Source organism: Aspergillus multicolor (genome assembly GCF_047715735.1).
Source record: "Aspergillus multicolor strain CBS 133.54 unplaced genomic scaffold BDW74scaffold_44, whole genome shotgun sequence".
Taxonomy (NCBI): Eukaryota; Fungi; Ascomycota; class Eurotiomycetes; order Eurotiales; family Aspergillaceae; genus Aspergillus; species Aspergillus multicolor.
Window position 1 is genome coordinate 70,552 of NW_027395995.1, and position 25,385 is coordinate 95,936.

The 25,385-nt window shown below is 53.7% G+C and overlaps 9 protein-coding genes across 9 annotated transcripts; 4 read left to right on the forward strand and 5 right to left on the reverse strand.

The window, feature by feature from the left end:
• Nucleotides 1-144: 144 nt before the first annotated feature.
• BDW74DRAFT_171238 (cytochrome P450) lies at nt 145-1,646 on the forward strand (the record flags this gene model as incomplete). Its single annotated transcript, XM_073727280.1, has 3 exons — nt 145-710; nt 783-1,367; nt 1,418-1,646. The coding sequence occupies 3 exons, from the start codon at nt 145-147 to the stop codon at nt 1,644-1,646; spliced, it is 1,380 nt and encodes a 459-aa protein (XP_073578563.1).
• An 80-nt stretch (nt 1,647-1,726) lies between these two features.
• Nucleotides 1,727-2,962, reverse strand: BDW74DRAFT_183325 (uncharacterized protein; the record flags this gene model as incomplete). The annotated part of the gene is made up of 5 exons (XM_073730495.1): nt 1,727-1,768; nt 1,816-2,030; nt 2,077-2,268; nt 2,313-2,399; nt 2,446-2,962. 5 exons carry the CDS (start codon nt 2,960-2,962, stop codon nt 1,727-1,729), a joined length of 1,053 nt encoding a protein of 350 aa, XP_073578564.1.
• Nucleotides 2,963-3,457: 495 nt separating this feature from the next.
• On the forward strand, nt 3,458-5,466 carry BDW74DRAFT_171240 (isoamyl alcohol oxidase; the record flags this gene model as incomplete). The annotated part of the gene is made up of 5 exons (XM_073727281.1): nt 3,458-3,532; nt 3,598-3,983; nt 4,031-4,235; nt 4,289-5,215; nt 5,281-5,466. 5 exons carry the CDS (start codon nt 3,458-3,460, stop codon nt 5,464-5,466), a joined length of 1,779 nt encoding a protein of 592 aa, XP_073578565.1.
• Nucleotides 5,467-6,211: 745 nt separating this feature from the next.
• On the reverse strand, nt 6,212-8,595 carry BDW74DRAFT_188862 (Aldehyde/histidinol dehydrogenase; the record flags this gene model as incomplete). The annotated part of the gene is made up of 7 exons (XM_073731831.1): nt 7,719-8,595; nt 7,465-7,688; nt 7,391-7,425; nt 7,013-7,333; nt 6,619-6,875; nt 6,508-6,538; nt 6,212-6,462 (listed from the first exon to the last, which is right to left on the reverse strand). Exons 1-7 carry the CDS (start codon nt 7,869-7,871, stop codon nt 6,212-6,214), a joined length of 1,272 nt encoding a protein of 423 aa, XP_073578566.1. The 5' UTR covers nt 7,872-8,595.
• Nucleotides 8,596-10,412: 1,817 nt separating this feature from the next.
• BDW74DRAFT_106486 (ATP-binding cassette transporter YOR1) lies at nt 10,413-14,938 on the forward strand. The gene is made up of 2 exons (XM_073721644.1): nt 10,413-10,617; nt 10,685-14,938. The coding sequence occupies exons 1-2, from the start codon at nt 10,600-10,602 to the stop codon at nt 14,639-14,641; spliced, it is 3,975 nt and encodes a 1,324-aa protein (XP_073578567.1). The 5' UTR covers nt 10,413-10,599; the 3' UTR covers nt 14,642-14,938.
• Nucleotides 14,904-16,775, reverse strand: BDW74DRAFT_106482 (putative amino acid transporter). The gene is made up of 2 exons (XM_073721643.1): nt 15,275-16,775; nt 14,904-15,225 (listed from the first exon to the last, which is right to left on the reverse strand). The coding sequence occupies exons 1-2, from the start codon at nt 16,646-16,648 to the stop codon at nt 15,166-15,168; spliced, it is 1,434 nt and encodes a 477-aa protein (XP_073578568.1). The 5' UTR covers nt 16,649-16,775; the 3' UTR covers nt 14,904-15,165.
• A 516-nt stretch (nt 16,776-17,291) lies between these two features.
• Nucleotides 17,292-18,575, reverse strand: BDW74DRAFT_183331 (tyrosinase family protein; the record flags this gene model as incomplete). Its single annotated transcript, XM_073730496.1, has 5 exons — nt 17,292-17,621; nt 17,715-17,941; nt 18,031-18,339; nt 18,389-18,417; nt 18,463-18,575. The coding sequence occupies 5 exons, from the start codon at nt 18,573-18,575 to the stop codon at nt 17,292-17,294; spliced, it is 1,008 nt and encodes a 335-aa protein (XP_073578569.1).
• A 3,046-nt stretch (nt 18,576-21,621) lies between these two features.
• Nucleotides 21,622-22,715, reverse strand: BDW74DRAFT_106508 (uncharacterized protein). The gene is made up of 3 exons (XM_073721646.1): nt 22,269-22,715; nt 21,953-22,212; nt 21,622-21,898 (listed from the first exon to the last, which is right to left on the reverse strand). The coding sequence occupies exons 1-3, from the start codon at nt 22,446-22,448 to the stop codon at nt 21,793-21,795; spliced, it is 546 nt and encodes a 181-aa protein (XP_073578570.1). The 5' UTR covers nt 22,449-22,715; the 3' UTR covers nt 21,622-21,792.
• A 516-nt stretch (nt 22,716-23,231) lies between these two features.
• BDW74DRAFT_106631 (uncharacterized protein) lies at nt 23,232-25,147 on the forward strand. Its single transcript, XM_073721647.1, has 3 exons — nt 23,232-23,713; nt 23,774-24,170; nt 24,216-25,147. The coding sequence occupies exons 1-3, from the start codon at nt 23,398-23,400 to the stop codon at nt 24,865-24,867; spliced, it is 1,365 nt and encodes a 454-aa protein (XP_073578571.1). The 5' UTR covers nt 23,232-23,397; the 3' UTR covers nt 24,868-25,147.
• The last annotated feature ends 238 nt before the right edge of the window (nt 25,148-25,385 follow it).

Here is a 25,385-nt window from a genome sequence, read left to right on the forward strand (position 1 = left end):
TAGTTAGGGTCTCGTATTGATAAAGTCGCGGTCGTGATGTGGTGTATAGACCCTTGACGGTGAGGTTGAGTCTGTCTTCATCCTCGTCCTCGTCCTCGTCTTCATCCCGTCCTTTACCTTCTGCTAGTATAGTACAGTACGAGTATGCTATCAATATCTTCCCTCTCCATCTTCATCCTCCTCCTCCTCCTAGCCCTCTCCATCCTAGCCCTCTCCATCCACCGCCACCTCAAAAACCGCAAATACCGCCGCTTGCCTCCAGGCCCCACCCCATGGCCCATAATCGGCAACATCCACCAACTCCCCCTCCGCGACCCCTGGCGCAAAGTCCACGAATGGCATCAAACCTACGGCCCAATCCTCACCTTCTGGATCGGCCCCGTCCCTGTCGTCGTCCTCTCCTCCCTCCCCGCCTGCCACGAGATCTTCGACCGCCGCGGCCGCCTCTACTCCACCAGACCGCAGGTCAGCTTCGTGAACCAGCTCAATGGAGGGCTCCAGCCGTTTCTGTTTCCGTATAATAAGGCCCTGAAGCTGCATCGGCAGATTTATCGCGTTATGCTGGATCCGTCTGCGACGCCGAAGTATAGGCCCCGCGAAGAGGCGGAGACGTGTCGGCTTCTGCATGAGCTTGCGGGAAACCCCGATAACCAGGCCCTAATCCTCGAGCGCTTCAACCCGAATCTCTCCTCCCTAATGGCCTACGGCGAGTGCGTGCACAACTAGACCTGGTTCGCGCGTCTGCGAGAAGGAATGGAAGCCGGTATACGAGGCCTCTACAGCGGCGGCGTGCTGGTCGACGCCATCCCAGCCCTAAACCACCTCCCATCCTTCCTATCCCCCTGGAAAAAGACCGCAGATACGGCCTTCCGCCAAAAGGTCGCCGCACTCGGCCTCGTCGCATCCCACGGCCTCGCTTCGGACACAATGAACTGGACCCGCGCCGTCCGCGCCCTCAAGCAGGCGGACGACATGTCCTGGCCGCAGTTCGTCTACTCGACCGGCGAGCTCTTCGAGGTCTCGTATATGACCTCCTTTGTCTCCCTCGGCGTGTTTTTGATGATTTGTGCGACGCACCCGCAGGCCACCTGCAGGGCAGCCGACGAGCTGCAGCGTGCTATTGGCTCTGAGAGACTCCCGGGGTTTGATGATCTGGCGGCTGGGCGTTTGCCCTACTTGTCGGCGTTTATTAAAGAGGTACAGCGCTGGCGCCCTGTTGCACCGCTGGGTGCGCCCCGCTCGGTTACCGAGGATGATGAGTTCGAGGGGTACGTGATTCCGAGGGGTACGACGGTCGTGGCGAATATCTGGGCCATTCATATGGATACAGGTGTCTTTGTGGAGCCTGAAATGTTCAAGCCGGAGAGGTGGCTTGATGGATGGATGCACCGCTTGCGACGTTTGGGTTCGGTCGCAGGATTTGTCCTGGGAGGCATATTTTTGCCGATGTGTTTGCTATCACTGTGGCGAGGTTGTTGTGGGCGTTTGATATGGAGCCGAGTGTTGATCCTGCGAGCATTGATGCGTCGAGGTCTGCGCATCCGGGTGTTATATTTAGGCCTGTCGACGTGGGCATGAAGTTTCGGGTGCGCAGTGCCAGGCATAGGGAGGCCATTGAGCGGGCGCTTGGGGCGGTGGACGACTAGACTGATTTGAAATCTACCCAGTAAAACCGTGTAACTGGTTGAGATTGCAATGTATTGGTACTATCTAGATACATTCCCAATTATGAATCTTGGCCTCGTTCCCGCTCCTCCCGGATGACTCCCTGTGCATATTAGAATGCATTGTGTCAGCCAAACTCAGGTCACTCACAAACCCCTGCGTCACGCGGATCTCGCCTTTGGGCACGGGTCCGGCTGGTTCTCGTAGGATGGATTGTAGTGGTATATCGCTCGAGGTGGTTGTGGTTGTTTGCGTTGAGCGCTTCTGGCGGTAGCGGCTGTAGCTGGGGAGGGATCGGGAGACGTAGGAAGAGTTGCTTCGGGAGAGGAAGGTCTTGAAGGGAGGAAGACAGCCCACGATTACGGCTTATTCGTTAGCAGTAGCCAGAAGCTAAACAAGGAAAGAACCTACAGACAGACGACTCGGCGATTCCCCAAACTGCCAGTCCAGCCTGGTCGGAATAGCTTCGGCCGGTAATGTTGATTGCCCGGACGATGGCGAAAGCAATAATGATCGCGCCCAGTGAGAAGACTGCACCCAGGCCGACTTTCTGATGGAAGCTGATGGTCGTTGACCACACGATGCTAAGTGCGAATCCCATAACTGACAATCTTAGTTGATGTTCACTGCAAGGGACAGAGACGTACTCATGACATCGGTCAAGATGTCTACAACAGTGCTGTAGACAATGGAGATCACGGCCCCTCGCTTGTCAATGTCCTTGGTGCATTTTGCTACACTGTCAGGGAATGTAATCAAATATAGGGATATGGGACATACCAAATTGAAAGTAAGTTGACGGAGGATGGCAGGTCCAAGCAGAAGCGAACCAACAGCCAGCATAAGCCCCAGAGGCAAAGACGACAATCGCCCACCACCACCGCCGATAATGAGGCAGGTGGTCGGTCATCGCCCAGAACAGGGCCAGGAAGGCAGCCTTGACGCTCCACAGCACCGACCAGAAGATGCCGATGATGGCGAACATGTAGCGTGTGTACATGAGGGCATGGTGAACGATGTCGGTGCCCGTGGGAGTAAAAGTGATATAGTAGAGATGCGGTGCTTGCAGCGTCTGTAGAACGGCATTGGCGATCAGAAAGGACAGCGCTAGGAGAATGAAGTAGTCGTCCGGTAACAGACGACCCATGACCGACAGCCGGATCGCCAGACGGAGGACCGTAAAGATCACCCCCAGGCCGGCCCCAACCCAAGTGATCACAACTAGACTGTCTTCGGATAGATGAGTTGCCACGCCCGAGGGGGTCGGAATCTCAGGCGTGTTCGTGCTTGAGTTCATTATGATCGACAGAACAGGCTAACGGCCCGGTGAGAAGGAGAACGGAAGCCGACTCTGGCAGTCTGACGGCCAGAATGCCCCTTTAACGGCTCACCAGCAGGACATGAAAGAAAGGATCTGCATGTAAATACCGCAATGGGATAGGCTGCCTTGCAAAGAGGCTGACATATACCCCCTTCGAAGCAGGGGACGGGACACACGGCCAATGGGAGATATATCGTAGATTTGCAGATCGGATTGTGTGTAACCACGGGCCACTGTACCACGCCGTTAAGGCCAGTGCTCCAGGGAAGGGGAAGTCGCCACGTTGGCGGAGAGGGTCTGGATAGGGGGGATAAGAAGGTCAAATAGCTCCTTTTGAATATAACTGACGCCAAATGCCCTTGCTTGCTACCATCGTCAATAGTTCATGCAGGACGAACCCAGAGGAGGCCTTAAACCAGATGATCCCACGAGGACCGCAACCGGCAGCCGACGACGTCTTTTTCTTCGAGAATGAAATTCCTGCTCGTCCTGGTCGCGATATGGGGTCTTCGCCCAGTGTCCGCTCTTCCGCCCAGATGCAGATGTGTACGTGTCCCCAGGCCGCAACCTGCCCGGTGCCTGCAAATCACCAGCTGATTCCGAGTACCTAGACGCCAGCAAGCACCTGCTGGAGCTCCCTTGATTGGTTGTCCCTGAATGCAACGGTGGCAGGAAAACTCATTCGCAATACCCCGCCGGCGGCATCATGCTACCCCGGTCCGGAGTATAACAAGGATGACTGCGCCCATGTGGCCGAGCAGTGGTCTAACACAACCTTTCAGGCCGAGCAGCCCATCGGGTACTGTTATCCGATTGATAACAATTGTCCTGTTGTGAACTTGACTGGCCCTAGGAAGTCTGGGTGTGTCCTAGGGCCGTCGCCTGTGTACACCGTCAATGCTACGGAGCCGGAGGAGTTGGTTGCTGGGATTTCGTTTGCGAGGAAGAATAATGTGCGTCTGGTTATAAGGAATACTGGGCATGATCTGCTTGGGAAGTGAGTGCTGACGTACTCTACTCTGGTATAAATCTAACAAGCTCTAGGTCTGCGGGATACGGATCGCTCCAGATATGGATGAGATATCTGCGCAAAGGCATCGAGTATCAACCTAAGTTCAAGCCATCCAAGTCCTGCGAATCGAGCGACTGGACAGGTGCTGCATTTACTGTCGCTGGTGGCTATGTTTGGGACGAGGTGTACAAGGAAGCATTCGCTCGCAACCTCATCGTCGTCGGCGGCGGAGACCCAGTGAGCCATTTGACCATGTTCCTACCCAACATCTAACTAACATTCATCAACAGACAGTCAGTGTCATTGGCGGCTACATCCAAGGAGGCGGTCATTCTCCCGCAACGCACGATTTCGGCTTAGCCAGCGACCAGGTCCTCGAGGCCACAGTCATCCTCGCTAACGGATCCATCGTCGTGGCCAACCCGTGCACCCACCATGATCTTTTCTCTGCACTTCGTGGAGGGGGTGGAGGGACCTACGGTGTGGTTATCTCCATCACCATCAAGGCATTTCCTTCGAGCCCCGTGGTAGCGCACTCACTGACAATAGTACCCGAGTCGACTGATGACCCGGATACGCTGCTTGATGCTATCGCTGACATTTATGCCTCGTATCCCGCCCTCTCTGACGCAGGCTTTTCAGGCTACGGCTCCTGGTCTCTCAATAACCCCCTGACAACCTACGGGAATTCAACATCTGGCTATCAACATGCATTCGCTGTCCTTGACAAGACACTTGCTAGAGCCAAATCGGACTTCCAGCCGCTTCTCGACAAGTTACAATCGTACGATTCTATCAACATCTCGCTACAGTGGTTCGAGTTCCCCTCCTACGCAGCATACTACCGCACCATGTCCGGCGTGCACCAGGAGACCGGAGTCCCTGAATCGGCCCTTGCATCTCGGATGTTCGACAAAGCCTCTTTGACATCGGATCTTCAGCACCTCAGAGATATGATTGACACCTTAGCCGGGAGTCCGCCAGAACGCACAACCAACCAAATCCTCCTTGTCGGCGGAGGAAAAGTCCTCGATGACCCCGGATACAGCGGTACAAACCCGGCTTGGAGGAAGACGTACCTCGTTCATATTGTTGCTCGCGGCTGGCTTGAGCAATTAGGTCCGGTTTTTGCTGAAGCAGTCAAGGTCGATATCACCTACAACAAGTACAATGCCATGCGAGCGTTGACGCCGTCGATGGGTGGATATCTTAATGAGGTATGGTGCTTTTCGAACCCACCCCTGCCTGACCTGGAGTATGAGACTAATTTGCTTTTCATCAGGCTGATCGGAACAACCCCTGGTGGAGAGAGGATCTCTACGGTGCGGAGAATTATGAGCGACTGCTCCGAGTCAAGAACAAGTACGACCCAGAGGGGATCTTCTATTGTCCGCAGTGTGTGGGGAGCTCGACTTGGTATCAGCAAACGTTGCCGGGGGAGGACTACGGCCCTCTTTGTGCAAAATAGCTGCTCATCAATATATATTGACATATATTTTCCACCGTTATGTGATGAGTTGAGAAAAAGCCATATGTAGAGATCGAGGGTGCGTCAACTAATGATTCTCCATTTGCAGGTAGTTTTTTTTTTTTTTTTTTTTTTTTTTTTTTTTTTTTTTTTCCTTTCCTAAGGGCCAATTCCAACAAAGTATGAGTGGGGGATCCTGGAAGACTGGAGATATAAAGATGCACTCGCCTCACAGTCTTGTTTGTAGTATGTACAGCGATAGTGACGTGTACAGGATTACCAAGCAACGGCCCATTATTCTCTCACCGGGATAGACACATCTAGGCTTTGGTGCTTCGATAGTGCTATATGTTCTTTTCAGCACAGACCTCGATCGGAGGGCTTCCGAGAATAATCCAAGGTTGAGTTCCGAGGCACGGATTCATAGCCCTGATAGGGTTCTCCGCAGCCTCACGTATAGCTAGCTCAGCGACCTTGTATGTATTAGGATTGCAGAACTGCATTGTAAGAGTGGTAGACTATCAAAAATGGACAAAACATTGCGCTAAGCTTCACATTACAAGCGCAACGCCAACAGGCATGGGCTATAGAAGGATTGAATGATGATCTGATGTGCGGATTTGTACCTAGGTAGGGCTCTAGACTCGTTGTCCCGACGCCACACAATCAGAATGTACTTTAGACGGCGCATTGTAATGCATCAAACGCTGCTCCCCAACGATACTATATGGCTAATCCAGTCTCCCTAAGCCCTCGGACACTCCATCCCCATATCAAGATAAACCACCTTGGTCTGCGTATAATTCTCCAGCACCGGCTCGCCGCACTTCCCTCCAATCCTGCTCTCCTTGTACCCGCCAAACGGGATGCTCCAGTGCACGACGTTGTACATGCTCTCCCAGGTGGTCATTGCTCGAAGGGCATTGATTACCCGGATCGCCCGCTCGTAGTCCTTTGTGTGACAGCCTGCGGCCAGGCCGTAGGTGCGGTTGTTGGCTTGTGTGATGATGTTTAAATTTAGAGGTGAATTTTGTCATGCACACAACGGGGCGGAATATATCTTCGGCATGATCTGCTTTCGTTAGTATTGATTGTGGACTGGGGGGGATAGGCGGGTTAGGGGAGGTACCTTCATCTCAGGGCACATCCGACGTTTGTGAAGATTGTGGGCTGGATGTAGTAGACTCCCGTACCCTTGTCGATGGCCTTACTGCCCAGATGCACCGTCGCGCCCTCTTGGATGCCTGAATCAATACCCCCTAAATTCTTGTCGTACTGCATCTGGCTGTTTTGTGGCCCCTGGTTCGTGCACTTGTTGAATAGATGGCCGACCGTCAGTTCGCTCATGGTATTGGTGAACTTGGCTAGAAACTCCTCGTACACGTCCTCGTGGACGTAGATCCGCGTCCCTCCATGGCAGGTTTGACCAAAATTCATGTTGATTCAGAGGCGGACCATTCGACGGCGGAGTCAAGATCTGCGTTAGGGGATATGATGTTCTACACATGTCAAACCCGAGCACGAAATAGGACGAGACATTAAAAACTCACAGGAGACTTGCCACCCAGCTTGAACGTCACCTTCTTGAGGTTCTGGTCGGCTGTAGCGCGCATGATCGCTCGACCTGTGGCCGTGAAACTGGTGAAGGCGACCTTGTCTACATTCATATGGTGTGTGATCGCGCTCCTCACTGTCCTGCGATAGCCTGAAACCAGGTTCAAAGTGCCCAGAGGAAAACCCGCCTGAGAAATGAAGTCGCAGATCTTGAGAGCAGATAGGGGCGTGGCTTCAGCAGACTTGATGATCACTGTGTTTCCTGTCACTAGGGCAGGTGCGATCTTCCAGGTGAACATCATCATGGGGAAAGCTAGGAAGACGCCCAATATCAGTTCAGAAGTCCAAAGAAGAGAAGCGAAGAACGTACTTCCACGGAATAATCTGCCCACAGACCCAACAGCCCTTCAACGCGTGTAGGCAAAGGTGCCAGAGATGTTAAACGCGGTCTCGCCGCGCACCTTGTCGGTCCAGCCAGCGTAGTATCGCCATGTCCCGACCGATCCAGGGAGATCAAGGGTTGAGCATTGATAGACCGTATTTCCCGTGTTTGCACATCCAAGAGCTATCAAATCGTCTTTGTGCTCTTCCATCAGGTTGGCTAGCTTGTTGAGGAGGGAGCCCCTGTAGGCTGGATAGGGATTGGTCCATTCGTCAGCGTCGAAGACCTATCGTGCGATGCGCACGGCTTCGCCTACGTCGTGTTTCCGGCCTTCGACGATGGAGATCAGGGTCTTCGGCGTTGAACCTATCGCCTTGCTTGCTGTCGACGAATTGGCCGTTGATGAAGAGTCCGGTGAGGATGGTGAGGATGGAAGTGAGAGGCCGTTGAGTTTAAGTGTTTGGAACATGCTGAGAGTAGGAGAGTATATATGTTTGAGAAAAAGACCTTGACCAAGGTGTTGGAGAGATACAAGAGGGCCCTTGGGAGCAGCAGATCGTCCCAAACCGGACTCCGCAACTACGAGGCCCCTCGATTTAGAGACGACGATCGCTCCTGCACTCCATTGATGATCGGTGAGCTATCCGGCGGGTATTCCATGCCCCCTACACGTGTACAGGGTACTAACTGAGCTTGAGCTTGAGCCAGATGATGCCGGATATCGATGGCAGGACGTAGCCAGAGTAGCATCAATGTATATGGCAGGGCAACGTCTCATCTTTGCATAGTGGCGAGTGAAACCTGCCCCTCGTTGTTAAGGGTAAACATCGTAAACCAAAAGGAAGGTACGACCCATAAATCAAGAACCATGGTCCAATATCTAGTCGGTGAGGAAGCGTCAGGGAGTATTGCAACCCACCAGTTCGTCGTGGCGTAGTACCCGGATGATGAACTGTTGCACTGTACAACAAGCACTACGTGTCAAGGTGGCCTGCAAGGGGAAGAAGGATGACCTCATTAGAAAGGACACACTTGGAGAGCATGATGCCAACTGTTCGCAAGCCGCCGGACTCCAAAACAATATCCTCTCTTCTCAGTAGCTTCGGACAGCATTCAAACAATCTCATCTCGCCAACATGCTTACAACAAAGACCATCCTCCTCTCCCTTCTATGCTCTGGCCTCGCCATAGGCAGCCCAACCGGACCCCCAGACGAACGCGGAAATAGCTGGATCGTAGAATTCCACGCGAACGTACGTTCTCATCCACCCCGCCATCACCAGAGCTAACCTACCCCCCCAGACCGTCTGCGATGGCTGGGTGGCTCTCAAGCACGTCAGCGGCCACGGCGAACGGGGCTGCACGGCGGTGTCTGGAGCCATGTGCATGAGCGGGTCGACCGACGCGAGGAGTGGCTACAAAGTCTGTGGGTATAGCGGGCCCAATTGCAATGGCGATTGGACATACGTGGATGGAACGTACTGGTACACCACTGTGCAGATTTTCCAGAATGGGCACTACGAACCGATTGTATGCATGCTCCACAACTTGGAAGCTTTATGAGGGAGACCTGACTTGGCGCTTTAGAAATCGTACAAAGTCGTGGGGAAGGGAAGCAGTGCTAGAGTTGAAAACGAGGACGATGGGAAGGAGGAAGGGGCTCACTGCACTAGTCAACCTCCTGCCCAAGCGAACGACTCCATCTTGCGCTCGTTGGCCGCACATTTCACATTGCCCACAAGGCTCGATGGATTTATGAGGCATAGCTCCTCCAGTACTCTCCTGGTCATAAGCGATACAAGCCTTGTGATCATTGAATGGCTCCTCTCGAAATGGGTGCCAGTATTCTCACTGTCTACTTTGACCGAGCTCGTCTATCGTTCGCAATCTTTCTGAAGGCGCTAGTGCCTTTGCCCCAGTGGTTACCGGTAGCCTCTCAGACTTCATTGATGCCCACAACTCAAGATGCAGAAAAGGGTTTCTCTCTTTATCCGTCTCTCTCCTTTGAGATCCTTCTCTCCCTATCCGTCTCTCTCCTTTGAGATCCTTCTCTCCCTTCGCCTAGACCTACTGGTTCATGGCTAAATCTGAGCACTATACCGGCGGCGATCGAGACATCTCGATCTTCCAAAGTTCCAAGGCGACTAGCTTGCGCCAGACCATGTATAACTTGACCGCTTCGAATCGAATTCTGCCTTATAAATGTTAGGGTACTGTTCTGGTTGAGGCCATCTGTTTTTCTCCGAGCTCTATAATCTCTAGCACTAGAGCAACTGTCGGCCGATGGAAACTTCAGAATCTTGAGGATGTTTTCTGTTCGCGGCCGTTCCATGCTACCCATGTTGCATTCAGCGGAAGTATCCGCCAATATAACTGGGTGTGGTTCCAAGGATCAGTGCCCCTGCAGTAAGGCTGAAGATGATGACGCCATAGATACGATCGAGCGACAAGACGGAAAAGCCGTCCGGGGTCAATATGTAGCAAAATCAAGGACTTGGAGGCCAAGCGATTGATTCAACGCAAATACTCCGACAGTAGAATGCACCCTAATTTGCCGTTGGAGGCCTGGGCACTGAAAAATGCCGAGGCAGGACACGTCAGAGGCTGCCTATTTATCTCCGACTGACTTTTGCAGTACAAGAGGAGGAGATATTTCTGAGTCAGAGCAACTGGATGTTCCTGTCAGAAATTAGCAGCATTCAAGCAAGTTCAAAGGATTTCGCACTATAAGTCAAGCTTGACGCAGACTCGTTTTCGTATCGGCCAATGAGTCATTCGACCAATGACAATGCCTAGCTAGAGTAGCTGGCCAATGACCGTCCTGCTGAGTAATAATTCCCGGGTATCGGCACTGTTATCGCCGATAGCACCGATGGCACTTTCCAGTTCCAGACTCTTTTTATCGTTCGCCTCCCCCGCGGTCCTGCTTCCTCCCCCAGGTGAGAGTGAGACGCATCTGCGAACCGTTATAGATGCGCTTTTCATCTGAAGCCAAGAACGCCGAGGAGGGGGGACGGCCAGCTGGGTCCGAATCCGAATCCGAATCCACCGCCAGCGCAGATCCGAAGACCCAGAAGTGGTACCGCCGCTTCAGCCTCAACCCACTGCGCTGGCAGGCCATCCCGCCCGTTCCCGAGCAGCGGACGGTCTCGCGCGAATATGGGGCGTCGTTTCTTAGTATTGCCTCCTTTCAGTGGATGGCCCCGTTGATGAAGGTTCGTATTTGGACTATCTACCCGAGGTTATTTCTCCGGTGTTACGTGCCAAGCTGATCGGCTCTAGGTCGGCTATCTGCGTCCGCTGGAACTGCAGGATATTTGGACGGTCAACCCCGATAGAGAGGTTGATGTGCTGTCAAAGCGCTTTGAAGAGGCGCTGGAGAAGAGGACAGAGGCTAAGGTCAAGCGTCCGCTGCTCTGGGCCTTGTACGACACCTTCCGCTTTGAGTTCATCCTTGGCGGTTTCTGCCATCTGCTCACATCGCTGCTTCTCGTCTTTGCGCCGTACCTGACTCGCTATCTCATTGCCTTTGCAACCGATGCCTATGTCGCGCAGCACACTGGCCAGCCTGCGCCGCATATCGGCCGGGGTATGGGCTTCGTGGTCGGCATCACCGTCATGCAGGCCATTCAGAGTCTGTGCACGAACCAGTTCCTCTACCGCGGTCAGATGGTCGGTGGTCAGGTCCGCGCCGTGCTCATCCTGCAGATCTTCAACAAGGCCATGAAGCTCTCTGGTCGGGCCAAGGCTGGTAATGTTCAAAGCCCAGAGCAGCAGGAGAAGATCAAGGAGCTCAAGGCGGCCAAGGAGAAGGCGCTGAAGAAGCCCGGCTCACCTCCAGCCGATGACAAAGGATGGGGCAATGGTCGCATCGTAGCCTTGATGAGTATCGATGTGGATCGCATCAACCTGGCCTGCGGCATGTTCCACATCTCCTGGACCGCCCCCGTCAGTATCATCGTAGCTCTCATCCTGCTCATTGTCAACCTGACCTACAGCGCCTTGGCCGGATTTGGACTGCTAGTCATCGGCATGCCCTTCCTCACTTACGCCGTCCGCTTTCTGTTCAAGCGGCGACGGAATATCAACAAGCTAACCGACCAGCGTGTCTCACTAACCCAGGAAATTCTGCAGGGCGTACGGTTCGTCAAGTTCTTTGGCTGGGAGAGTAGCTTTCTGGACCGCCTCAAGGAGATTCGCCGTCATGAGATCAGGTCGATCCAGACGCTGCTCGCGGTGCGCAATGGTATTCTCTGTGTTTCAATGGCCATTCCCGTCTTCGCATCTATGCTGTCCTTTATCACCTACGCCTTGTCCAACCACATGCTGGACCCTGCTCCGATTTTCTCCTCGCTGGCCCTCTTCAACTCGCTGCGCATGCCACTCAACTTGCTACCCTTGGTTCTTGGTCAAATCACCGACGCCTGGACCGCTCTCAACCGCATTCAAGAGTTCATCGTCGCGGAGGAACAAAAGGAGGACATTGAGCGCGACGAAAACATGTCAGATGCTGTCCAGATGGACCGTGCCTCATTTACCTGGGAACGCATGGCTGCGGACAAAGAAGGTGATAAAAATGGGAAGAAGGCTCCAAGGCCCAAGCCAGAAACAGAGAAACCCGCGGATGACTCCGCAAAAGAAGATGAACCCTTCCAACTCCGCGACATGACTCTGGATATCCGCCGAGATGAGCTGATTGCTGTCATTGGCACTGTTGGATCCGGAAAGAGTTCTTTACTGGCTGCATTAGCCGGTGACATGCGTTTGACTGACGGCGCCGTTCGATTAAGCACAACGCGGGCGTTCTGTCCTCAGTATACGTGGATCCAGAACGCAACGCTCCGCAGCAACATCCTATTCGGCAAGGACTACGACGAGAAATGGTACGATCAGGTCATCGACGCATGCGCCTTGAAACCCGACCTGGAAATCCTACCAAACGGCGATGCGACCGAGATCGGCGAACGGGGAATTACCATCTCTGGCGGACAGAAACAACGGCTGAACATCGCTCGGGCTATTTATTTCAACGCCGAGCTGGTTCTCCTCGATGATCCTCTCTCTGCCGTCGACGCCCATGTCGGCCGGCATATCATGGACAAGGCCATCTGCGGCTTGCTCAAAGGACGATGTCGCATTCTGGCCACGCATCAGCTCCACGTCCTCAGCCGGTGCGACCGCATTGTTGTCATGGACGATGGCCGCATCCATGCGGTCGGCACATATGATGAACTCTCCCGAGATAACGAGGTCTTCCAGCAGCTCATGTCAACATCTTCGCAAGACTCCAAGGAAGATGAGGAGGAAGCCACGGAAGTCGTTGGAGAAGAGGCCGAGAAAGTGGCTGAGCAGAAACCCGCCAAACCCGCCGTAGCCCTCATGCAGCAGGAAGAGAAAGCAACTGACTCGGTTGGATGGGCCGTCTGGAAAGCGTACATTCGCGCCTCTGGCAGCTACTTCAACGCCGTCGCCATCCTGTTCCTCCTTGCCCTCGCCAACGTCGTCAATGTCTGGACGAACCTCTGGCTCTCGTACTGGACATCCGACCACTACCCCTCCCTTTCAACCGGGCAATACATCGGGATCTACGCCGGTCTAGGCGCAGGATCCGCTCTGACGATGTTCATCTTCTCAACGTACATGACTACTGCCGGCACAAACGCCAGTCGCAAACTCCTCCAGCTCGCCATGACCCGCGTCCTTCGCGCCCCAATGTCCTTCTTTGACACAACACCCCTCGGCCGCATCACAAACCGCTTCTCCAAAGACATCGGCGTCATGGACAACGAACTCTGCGACGCAATGCGCATGTACGCCATCACCATCACAATGATTGTCTCCATCATGATCCTGATCATCGTCTTCTACCACTACTTCGCCATCGCACTAGCGCCCCTCTTCATCCTCTTCCTCCTCGCAAGCAATTACTACCGCGCCTCCGCCCGCGAAATGAAACGCCACGAGTCCGTCCTGCGTTCAACAGTCTACGCCCGCTTCAGCGAAGCCATCACCGGCACAGCAAGTATCCGCGCGTACGGCGTGCAGGATCAATTCCGCAACTCGCTTCGGGATTCGATCGATACCATGAACGGCGCGTACTTCCTCACCTTCTCTAACCAGCGCTGGCTATCTGTGCGTCTCGACGCCGTCGCCGTCCTCCTTGTTTTCGTAACGGGTGTCCTCGTCGTAACATCCCGCTTCGACGTCTCCCCTTCCATCTCGGGTCTCGTACTAAGCTACATCCTCGCCATCGCGCAAATGCTGCAGTTTACCGTCCGGCAGCTCGCCGAGGTCGAGAATAACATGAACGCCACCGAGCGCGTGCACTACTACGGTACGCAGCTCGAAGAAGAAGCACCACTACATATCCCGTCAAACCCCGTACCCGAATCCTGGCCACCAACCGGGCAGATCACCTTCGACAATGTCGCAATGCGCTACAGAGCCGGTCTTCCCCTCGTCCTGCGAAACCTCTCCATGAGAATCGCCGGCGGCGAACGAATCGGCATCGTCGGCCGCACCGGCGCCGGGAAGTCGAGTATCATGTCTGCACTCTTCCGATTGACAGAATTATCGTCGGGAACGATCAGCATCGACGACATCGACATCGCAACGATCGGACTTCAAGACCTCCGCTCCCGCCTCGCAATCATCCCACAGGACCCAACCCTCTTCAAGGGCACGATCCGCTCAAACCTCGACCCGTTCAACGAACACACAGATCTGGAGCTGTGGGATGCACTACGGAAAGCACATCTCATTGACTCCGACCCCAATTCTACCTCAACCTCAAACCCCGCCTCCAACTCAAACTCCAACACCGAAATCATCGCCCCAAACACGAACAGCACCAACACAATCTCAAAACTAACCCTTGACACCCCCGTCGACGAAGAAGGCCTAACATTCTCCCTCGGCCAACGCCAATTAATGGCGCTCGCGCGCGCATTGGTGCGAAACGCCCAGATCATCATCTGCGACGAAGCAACCTCCAGCGTAGATTTCGCAACAGACCAGCGCATCCAGGAGACCATGGCGCAGGGGTTCAGGGGCAAAACGCTGCTGTGCATCGCGCACCGGCTGCGGACGATCATCCACTACGATCGCATCTGTGTGATGGACCAGGGGACCATTGCGGAGATGGATAGCCCGATTAATCTCTGGGAGCAGGGGGGAATTTTCAGGGCCATGTGTGAAAGGAGTGGGATTTCGATGGAGGATATTGTCGGCAGCAATTGATGGGCGGTAATGAGTTGGATTAGATTTGGAAGGGAAGAAAAGCATGGATACGAATATACGAACAACATATATAGATCGCTAGGTCGCACCTAATTTGAGTATTGTTTAATCGAGACAAAAATTTGTGGCGACTCTAGGAGCAAGGAGAAAGTCGTCATGAGACGAAGATATATAGATCGTTAGGTCGCAGCTATTCCGGATGATTGATTGCTTTCAAGACTTTGTAAAGTACAAATAAAGACTTTGAAAGTATAAATAAGAATAGAAATAAAAAGCCGAGGGTTGCGCGCAGAGGAGCACCGATACTTCGAGGACCAAGCCGGAATAGACAAGCCGTTGTTACGATTACGGGAGCAAGGAGAAAATCGCTATGAAGATTGAAATGCGGTACTATACACTCTGGGCCAGCCGGCTGCAAGGAAAAATGTACGTCGAATTGAACTCCAGAGACACCAGGAGAAAATGCATCAACGCGCGCTATGAGTCATACGGTATATGCAAAGAACAGAAAACATAATCATCACTTAGTTGGGCTTGGAGCAGCTGAAGACTCCGCGGACGGTGCCAGCGTCGTACTTGTCAACCTGGAAAATGTTAGCGATAGGTCATAAAAATAGAGCGACGAAAACTTACAATGTCCTTGATACTCGAGTAGGTACCAGCCACGAGTGTTGTGACACCAATGAGGAAGCAGAGCGCGTTCAGCGCAGCAAGAGCCATGTTCTTGCGCGAAGAGAAAATGCCGCCCTCGCGGATGAGCATGAACCACATGCAGGCGGGGAGGTAGAAGGTAAAGCCCGAGATGAAGAGGGAGGAAGAGATCGACAGCAAGTCGTTGAAGAAGGGGATAACCTCGGCGATAATAAAGGCAATAACGGTGCCAACGGCGATCATAGCGAGCCAGGTAATCCATCCCATCTTGGTGTTGATGAAACGGATGGGCGAGTTCTTGAAGATGCGGCCGTGAACGACACGAGCAGCGACGACAGTGTTGATCGAACCACTGATGAAGATAACGGGCAGAGCGATACCGAAAGCAACTCGGCTCATCAAGTGGCCGGCGGAAAGCAGGGCAGGGCTACCGACGTCCTGGCCAACAAAGGCGTAGACAATGGCTCCGGTCAGGGTGTAGATGATGATCTCAGTGATACCGAGAGCCCAGATGGACTTGACGTAATCCGAGGGAGTGTGCATTTCGTCCATGAAGGAGAACTGGCACATGGCGAAACTGTAGGCGAAAATGATGTTGGTCATGGCGATGAAGGCGTCCGTGAAGGTGATGCCATCCTTGGGCCAGGCGGACCAGTTCACGGCGCTCAAGCCACCGGGGGCGTTGGTGCTCTCCACACCGGTGGCGATCATGGTGATACCAATGGCGATAATGATAGACCCGAAATCAATGTAACCCAGAATAGCCATCTCTGTGAAACTCGGCGGAACCGCGAGGAGAAAGAGGATGATGGCGGAGACCACGGCAAAGATGACGGAGCAGATGTTGCTCTGGGTGATGTCAATCCAAGCAATGGCGCCGGTCAAGGTGTGAGAGCCGGTGAGGAAGAGCAGCTGGCAGATCAGCATGAAGTTGATGATCTCGTAGCCAGCACGACCGAACATGAGCTTTCCAGCATCTGGGTAGTGATGGACGAGCGGGAACTTCAGTTTGACCTGACCAACAACGTATGAGGTATAGATGGCGAGCAGACCGAGGCCGACTGTACAGATGACGCCGGCAACCATTCCGAGGGTCGCAAAGGTGGAGGGGAGGGAGAGGGAACCGAGGGCAATTGCCTCGACGATGAGGACGATGGTGAGTCGCTTCCAGCCCAGGCGGTTAAACTTGGCGGTGCCGTGCTCGTAGACGTTGCGCTCGCGCTCGCTCATCTCAGCGACGAGGTCGCCGTCCTCGGCGGGTGGGCTGTACCGAGGCGGGGAATCGTACTTTTCAGTACCAGCAGGCATGGTGACCTTCTTGGACTCGGCGTCCGAGATGTCTGTGGAAGAAGCCATGTCCCTAGTAGTCCGTGAGGTTGAAGTCGAACTTGGAAAAGTTGGGGAGGGACTGGAGGGAGTGTTGAAGAAAGAGGCAAAGCTGGGGGAGGAGGGAGAATAAGAAAGAAAGACAGAACCTGACTTCAGAAAAGTGTAACACTCCAGTGGAAAACGTGAGGGCCAACCTTGACTGTGGGAACTTTGGCAACCGCTGCCGGATTTTGCCCGCCCAAACAGGAAAGAATGGCCACTCCCCACTTGCCTGACGTGTATTGGCCGGTGGCTGCCCGCTTTGAGTTTCTGTGACTAACAAGCGTTGTGGCGTGGGCTTGGCAGGCCGCGTTCGAGGGGCTTATCGACCAGATCAGCCAATGAGCGGCAGCCAGGTCCTAGCCTAGCCGGAACAAGCTAGAGCCGGGACTCTCGGCCTTCTCGAAGTTACACGAACCGCACGATGGCATCACCGATAACACCACGCAACCAATCCATTACCAGATCATTACTACATGTCATAATCATATTGAAAAGAGATCGGCACTTATCTGGGTACAATGGATCCGGGGAACGTGGCATCTTCTCCAGATTATACCATTTAGCAAAAGGTAAATATGTAGCAACAGATGCTATCCTAGACCAAGTATCAGGTGGCAGTGGCACACCGCTAGCCCAGGTACTCTGCACACACAGTTTCCCCGCCAATGTCCATCACATCAGCCACCGTCACATTCGGCACAAGGTCGTTCATCCACAGCACATGCGCCAGCGTGGTCTCATTGCCCGGATCGCCGTTATAGTCCGTCAGCGCCGAGCTCACAACGACCGGCGGCACGCCAATCGAATCCGTAAACGACTTAGGGACAACGTTCGCGCCGCCCATGTCAGACAACCGCGCGGGCAGGTCAGCCTGCTGCCATCGCCACCACAGGCGGTCCAGGTACGCGTGGTGGAGGTAGAAAAGGGGGTCGCCGTTGCTCTCGGTCGGGTCCTCCATCTGCAGAGTTACAAATTAACCTTCATGCCCATAACCAGTAATCGACACGACCCCGGTGTCAACCAGGGCTAGTGTCTCAGAGTCGCGACTCACCACGCCACCAACAGCAACATGCCCCGCCGAGTGCGGGTACAGGTTGTAGCACCACCAGGCGTCTGTGTACCTGCGTTCTGCGAAGCACTCTGAGATATTCGATCGGCTCGCCCATCGCCAGACGTTCTGGTTGAATTTCCGGCTAATGCAGTAGTCGCCGTTTCCTTCGCCGGATCGAATGCGCAGGGTGTGGCCTCTGAAGGGCCCGTCGTTGATGCAGTTGTCCCCTATCGCCAGTAGAAGTGGAGCGCATTAGCAATCAGTTAAAGTCAACCTTAAACACCTTATCAGAAACTCTAAGACAGGGTGGGCCTACGTCCGACCCCATTTCCCCCAAACCCAAACTCGGGGTCGAAGATGGACGACTGGCCTATCGGGCCTGCCTCGTAGTCCGTGACCTCGTCCCAGTACGGTTGCGCGCCATTGTAGTCGCAGAGCGTTTGGAGGAGGACCTCGTGCGCGCGCACCAGGTAGCGATGCCAGGGGAGGAAGTGGCCGACGAAGTGGACGTATTGGCCCTGCCCGATGTGCAGATCGTGCAATTCGTCCCAGAGGTTTTGTGCGCCCTCGACGTTGCCCACGACGGGGGCATGGTTCATCAAGCATCGTTCAGCCCGGATATACTCTGACTTGTCAGTCTAGCCATCGCACTGCAGGCTACGAAACAGCCTCACCGGTTTTTTCGGCTCGAGTCAAGTCGTTCCTAGCTCAATTAGCGACTAGTCACTCATCGCAACGAACGACGTACCATGACTTCCGCCTGTTGAGAGAAGTACAAGTTCCAGCTCGAGAGACGTCTTGCGCAACGGAGGTGACGACGAGAACTGCCAAAGCGACAAGCTTCAACAATGAGGCGACCATTGTGCCGGATCGCAAAGCCTGAAGAACTGATGGAAGCAAAGGAGCGAGTGACTGTGGATGACCTTCCCATCGCGCCGACGACCGTCTGTCTTTATACTAGGATTAGTTTGCTACCCTTGATGGTAATGCAGGAGTTCTGCGCGTTGTTCAACGTCTCAAACATGTTTTCCAGGTGAGAAATACCGCAATGCAGCCGTTGATTTGTGTACATTCGCCGGGTTCGAAATTCCAGCAAACGAGCAAGCGATGCCGAGAACATATCGACTGCCGTGCGCTCTATGTCCGAAAAAGCGAAATTCTACTGGCCGGTTGGGGAGCTGCCTGCAGGTGAGCGCCATGACCCATGAACAGGAATAGCTCAGCTCGGTGCGGTGACCACTCCAGTTATCTCCGGCATGTCGTCCAGCAGATCCCCTTGCTGCTAGCGACGATAGTACACCGGTCTACTTATGAATAAGCCCAGTTTGGCCAATATATCATTCTACTACCGCTATACAAACTGGGCTCTGGTGCAGTCCATCTTGAGGTACGAAGAGAATACTGGATGATTTGGCATCGATTGTAGCGCCAATGAGCGAGGTATATACGCGGCTTAAGCGGTTGTACTGCGATGTCATGCGTATTGACCTTTCACAAGTACTCCGCTATGTCCAAAGTACACGCGTTTGTGCGAGAATTGAAGGGCGTACGTTGCGGGAATTGTTGAGCTTGTCATATGCAGAGGTACGACGCCCGCAAACAATCTCGGCGTTCCGTTGAGCTGAATCCAATCTATCGGGACGAAGCCAAGTGACCTGATATTAGTACATATGCGCTTCGCATTCTCCCAATGCGAGGAGCATGATGTGCGGTGACGGGAGATAAGGCAGGCTCTCTTTTGTTGATACCATCTTCTACTCGTGGCCTCCGGGTATTCTTACAAGACGATTTACAGTAAAGGATTGGGGAACCAGGCATCCGCGGGCGACCCTAAGGGAGGAATCGCTTATGTGCAGCAGATAAAAGGTCAAAGTGCGCAATTGATTGCCTTAAGAGACGTGCGGACACCGAATATCCCAGCGAGGTTGATCGTCATGCAAGAACTAGGACTCGGCTCTGTTCTCCACGCGCCGTGAGATGGACCGGTCATGATACCGCTCATTCCAACCTCATATACCCCTTGCAGATATGTCGCAGTCGCGTGGCCTAGGATGCAATCCCCTTTCGATAAGAGATATGCCAGGAACCGTACGACCGCCGAGAAACCGTGGAATGATGAGGCGGACAAAATCTGTAAGGGGAGCACTGTCAGTCCCACTGTATGCACATGCCCCGGATCGTCTGGTATCCTCTTCCCACGTGCTCGCTTAACGGGAAAGGCTAAAATCCGCGTTCCAAACGGATGGGAAAGTTCTAGACGCTGAGGGTCCGCCGACTCGGCCGGCCTGAGTTGCAGTCGGCAGTATCAAGCGAGATTGGAGGCATCGTACTTTGGGCTATTGGTTTCGTGAGGCCGTATAACCTGCAGCAAGAGAAGCTACCGGGCAGTGTTCATTTTGGCCTCGCAAGGATGCTCTGTTTGCCTAACCAACTCATCCCAATTTCCAACGCCGTTAAGTCCGTATCTCCGTACCGCATCCGCGTTGTCTGTCCCGTCGAGGAAAGAGATGCCGACGTCTGCATCGCTTTGTAATCGTCGCAGTCTATAGGTATGGATTCCGACATTTCCCGAAGATTCTCTGAAGGACGTGGCCAGGGTCCACATCACGGGCTGGAGGCATCCGTGACAGACGGTCACCGCAGAGTTGAGCATGCCAAGTAGACTCGATACTACATCGTACGGACGGTGGCTGGCGAGGGGCGAGGAACAAGGATCGGCCGGGGGACGCAAACGCGGACGCGGGACGTAGCAAGGAAGAGCTGGTCTATCAAAGTTAAGGAAACTGTCAGCAAGTTCCTACTCCAAATCTTGCCGATTGACAGTTCGCTCCCGTCGAATAGGACTCACGCTTTCCAACTTACAGTTCAATGTCGCCATCCACGTCCTCGCTGATTTGTACGGGCTGCCGCTCTAGTCTAGTCTTCCACCGACACCGGAGTTCAGGGCTCCAGGCTCACCGACAGCACCACTGAGGCGGCGGGCCAGTAGTGCCACACGGCCAAAGAGCCCAATTTGGGGAAAGTGAGGCTCGGCAGAGGAGGAATCTCAGGCCCGGGTCCGGAGTACGGAGAGCAGCGGACAAACCCACCTCTCCTGCTCCTGTATCGGAGGGCTCCGTGGGCGCGGTCGGCCTAACTTCGGCACCGTGTCAGATTCCGCTGCCGCTGGACGGCGGGGGCTGTCGACGTCGTACTCGCTGAGTCGTGACTCGTGGCTGCTGATCAAGCACGTTTCGAGTGGCCGACCATCGATTCGATTCTTCAGCATTGGGAGATGAAGGGTCTATGACAAAGTTAGCCCTTAATTGAACCCCAACCCGTCGCGGCGACGCTGCGTCCTCAAGTGTTGTTGGGCTCGATGGCGCTGTCCTTCGCGGCTCGCTGCCAGCGTCGTTGCTGCTCACAGGCGGATTCAATTTCCATTCTGCTGTTGTTTGGCACGAGCGTCATGCTGAGGAAAACGTCCTCCACTGTTCCAGCACCTGGGTTCTGGAGCCATCGTGGCGGAGGAATTCTCCACGTCTGACCAGCGATGAGCGCGCAGAGTTTCCACGGCGCTGCGCCCGATAAATCTTTGGTGCCTGGGTGCCTGGCTTGGTTGCGAGAGCGGTCTAGATGGCAGAATCGGACCACTGCTCGCCGGTCATGTGACAATATCGCCACCATTTTCAAGTTCATGATGAGGGGATAACTCACAGCGACAGGGTGTAAACATCGTATCTGATCCTTTCGTAACTGTCCCCGAGATGTGTATCGGAGGTGAAAAGTGTAGTGAGAAGCTGAGTTGATAAAAAGGGTCTTAGCCGAGCAGGCTCACGAAATACGAAAGTGGCGGCGGATATATATAGTTTGCCCGAGCAATGCAAGCCACCTCTATATGGCTTCACCACCATCTTTTTCGTTGGAAGTGACAAATACCTGTCAATGCGGTCCGACAACGTTGGAACTCTTAATTTATCCAAAGTATTAGCTATTAGACATTATAGTACCTCAGCCGCGTCTGCAGGCCCAGCAAAATCCAAGTAAAATATATACAGGACTCGTCGATCCGCAACATCGAACCGCCACCATCCATACTTCAAGCAGCAGCATTAGCGAACGCTACCTTCTTTGACACATGCTGACTCTTCCGCAGCTTATCCGCCGCACTACAAGCCCAGACGAAGAAACCGAAGTGTATGACACTGCAAGTTGTCAGTCTTGAGCAGCCTACTGAAAGCAAAGAGCCGTCTACTCACACGGCAAGGAACCCCATCGCAGTGCCAAAGTGCTCGACATTAGCAACTCGCTTCCCGTTACAATCCCGATAACCCCGACCACAGGTATACCCGTCGCCCGTGTAATACGGCTCCATGATCGCGAGGTATAGACAGAGACCGACTGTTACCGCGGCCCAGGCGAGGAAGTCGAACGCGACATAGAGGCTGGGGTGAAGGTCGAGTGGGTTCGAGAGCTCGATTGACAGGATGATGAGGGACCAGATGAAGGAGTACTCGATCTAGTTTCGTGGATATGTTAGCCTACTAGCCATGTAGGAGCGAGGTCTGGACATACCGTTCCGGTAGATGGAGTCACGATGTGATGGCCCAAGTCTTCGGTCAGGACCACACCCCGATCATGAAGGTCTTGTGAGTATGCAAAGGCAATGATGCCGGCTAGAGAGGCAACCAGCGCGATTGAGCGAAGCCCGATTGAGACGCGGTGGGAGCGCCATTGGGTGCTTACTGGATCCATGTTCGTAGTCGCAGTGGGAAAGTGGTCGATTAGGAGGCCTGTCGTGTACCTGGCTTGATGACTGACCTAAAAGCTTTGCTTGTGCGACGGGAAGACCGAAAGGTCTATATAACTTCCTTTCGATCGCAAGATGTTCCGGGGTAGCATCATCAGAGGCTTGGTGCTGGCAGTGCCAAACGATCGACCGAATAGCCACAATTCAGTCGATCAGGCGTTCCATGAGACAAGCAGTGTAAAGACCCTGCTAGACAACTTCCCTTCAAATCAGAGATTGAAAAGACTAGAGTCAGTCCCGAGAGTTTGCCAAGGTCATGGCGTGAAAGTGCTGGCCCGTGAGAACCCCAGATCGCCCAGAACTGGCCCAAGGAAGTGGCAAGTCCCTGAGGCTATGTACCTAGCGGCTGAGCTGGTCACTAATCCATCAAGGGTCCGAAGAGCCTTGGCCCTTGTAAGAGCTATGCCCCGTGCTCTGTACTCTGGAGTAGTAAACACCCGTCGCCGAGATGTATGACGTCATTAGGAGGGCTATACTTCAATGGACGAAGCAGGAAGTATCGTGCGCTCCCAGCCGTGTAGCAGTGATGGGGAAAAGGTTACAGACGATCTCGCAGCATTCACTTGGTGGAATGCAGGGTCTGGTAATTTTGTGTTCTGTCTTCGTCGCGTCTTAAGCGGCCGTGATGACCTAGAGCCGCAGCACCAAGTGCGTCGAAATGGAATTTTTAGTCATTCTCATCAGCTTGGACATCCAAAAGACCAAGATAGAATGGCGAAGTGTATGATCTGATACGTACTGAGACTTGGCCTTAGTGACAATGTGCTGAATGGCGCTCGTACGCGCCCATCTCCAAAGGATCGGGAGGGGTCGCGCATTACTAATCCAACAGCCAAACTCCAACAATGCTGACATACAGCATGTCAGACGAGGTACGATGGTGGTACTTTTCTTATGGCAGGTTCCTCAATCCAAAACGCGTCGGAAAAAGCGGAAAACGCGTTGATGATGGAATCGACCGGTTTCACCTTCCTCAACTCGACGGGGGCGTCGCTTTCTGGACCAGCCGCCAAGCGGATGAGAGCACACATCACTAAAACAAATTTTGCGAAACGGCGTCAACGCATCGCTGCCATTGGGACTGAGAGTGGAAGTGGCATTGAGACAAATTTGAAGAAAACGCGCAAGAGGCGAAGCGAGGCTGATGATGAAGATCGAGACGTCGCCCCATCATCAACACCAATACAAACTGCAACCGACATCGCAGCTTGTAAGTGCCGTCCACTTGATCCTACCTAGACCTTACCTGACAGTGCGCTGACGAGCATAGTCCACAAAATTCAAGAACTAGTCTTCCTAGAGGGCCGACATATTGCAGGAAGCGCAAGCGAAGCAGCCTGGTTCAGCCTGATCGCGTCGGAGCCAGCGCTGGTCGAGGCGTCGCTGGCTGTAGCCGTGCGGCAATGGTCGCCGGACAACACATGGCAGTCGAAGGCTGACTACCACTCGTATACAGCGGTCAGATTGATCAAACAGCGGATCGCTTCAGTCACGACTCCCTCGGACGGGGTCCTCGGCGCCGTAATCACAATGGCGTTGGGCGCTTCTCTCGGACATGATGAGGCTGCCTGGAGGATACATATGGATGGTCTTGCTCATATCGTAGAAGAGAGGGTGGCGAGAGATCCACAAAGTCTTCCTTCATGGTTTGTTGACCTGATTATCCAGTGAGTTAATCTTTGACCATGTCTGAGCTTCACTGACTAGCGTAGGGACTCCATCAATAACATCTTTGAGTTCCCGAGAGTCTGGCATCAGAGGATTGTCCAGACTTTGGGCGAAAGCCACGACCGAAGGATCCTGAAACTGGCAGAAATTTGCGACAGTGTCATTGAGCTACGGAAGGTGATCGGTTCGTTCCACGAAAACCCTTCGGCCATTGCCATCGCCCAGGAGATCGAAGAGCCGCTAGCTAGACTGCACTTCGAAGCGCGCAGCCTCCGAGCGTCAGACAACCTGCATATTGACGCTGCAGCACGAACGATCGAACTGGTACTGTACCTTCTCTGGCCGACACAGTCAAGTGCTCATCTGGCCCTCCTCGCCGAGGAGCTGAAGGAAGTGATATGTCGATTCCCAATCAAAGGGTGCTCGTATATGGATTTGACCTCGTTCCAGCTCATGATCGGGGCGATTGCTGCCGACGGAGCTCCGCCAGTACGAGCATGGTTTCTAGAGAAGATTTTGAAGCCGGTGCGATGGATGCAAGAGCGTGGATGGCGTGCTCCTCTGGATATCATGGAGACGGCCGTTGGAGACGAGCCGGATGATACACTCGTTGGACGCTTCAGTGCGCTTTGGAGGGAGGTGTATGGTATGGGAGAGGCACTTGACGTGCAGACCTCGATAGAGGGAGCGGGATAAAGAAGCCAGTAATGTGCCTGACCCCACGGTTTGGAGTGATCATGATCGCCAGTGTGGAAGGATTAATGTCTGGCGTTGTATCAGTTCCTGCCAAAGGGCTACGCCCACTCGATGCAGAATCCGCCTTTCAGAGCACCGGCTCTCAACATGATTACAAAATAGCCAATTTTAGACGTGACTTGACTCGCGCGATCATCTGATCTGCTTCGGTCAGGGCCGGAGCCTGAACTGATTTTCCTAATTGGGAAAATGATATTTTAGCTGCAGCCAAGCCACGCACTGCCGAAGATTACATTCGCACGCGATCGATCATCGACAACAAAGAACACCATTACTCCTAGATCGTGCCCGAGGAACTTGGAAGGAGGATGAAATTGATTTGCCTGATTAGGGAAATTAGATTGACGACCACGATGTCGACATTAGCGACCTTGCTCGTCCATTAATATTTAAGGCAACATCTTCTCCTCAGAACCATACCTATGCTACCACACATTTGAATGATCTTTTCCTTCAAT

What these genes read in the sequence shown, in the direction of transcription:
- BDW74DRAFT_106482 (XM_073721643.1), bottom strand. Translation starts at nt 16,648, where the DNA reads ATGGCTTCTTCCACAGACATCTCGGACGCCGAGTCCAAGAAGGTCACC. An exon ending in ACTCGAGTATCAAGGACATT is followed by an intron (nt 15,226 to 15,274) that starts GTAAGTTTTCGT and finishes AACATTTTCCAG; the next exon opens with GTTGACAAGTACGACGCTGG.
- BDW74DRAFT_106508 (XM_073721646.1), bottom strand. Translation starts at nt 22,448, where the DNA reads ATGGATCCAGTAAGCACCCAATGGCGCTCCCACCGCGTCTCAATCGGG. An exon ending in TGACTCCATCTACCGGAACG is followed by an intron (nt 22,213 to 22,268) that starts GTATGTCCAGAC and finishes CCACGAAACTAG; the next exon opens with ATCGAGTACTCCTTCATCTG. An exon ending in GCGATGGGGTTCCTTGCCGT is followed by an intron (nt 21,899 to 21,952) that starts GTGAGTAGACGG and finishes GACAACTTGCAG; the next exon opens with TGTCATACACTTCGGTTTCT.
- BDW74DRAFT_106631 (XM_073721647.1), top strand. Translation starts at nt 23,398, where the DNA reads ATGGCAGGTTCCTCAATCCAAAACGCGTCGGAAAAAGCGGAAAACGCG. An exon ending in TGCAACCGACATCGCAGCTT is followed by an intron (nt 23,714 to 23,773) that starts GTAAGTGCCGTC and finishes TGACGAGCATAG; the next exon opens with TCCACAAAATTCAAGAACTA. An exon ending in TTTGTTGACCTGATTATCCA is followed by an intron (nt 24,171 to 24,215) that starts GTGAGTTAATCT and finishes TGACTAGCGTAG; the next exon opens with GGACTCCATCAATAACATCT.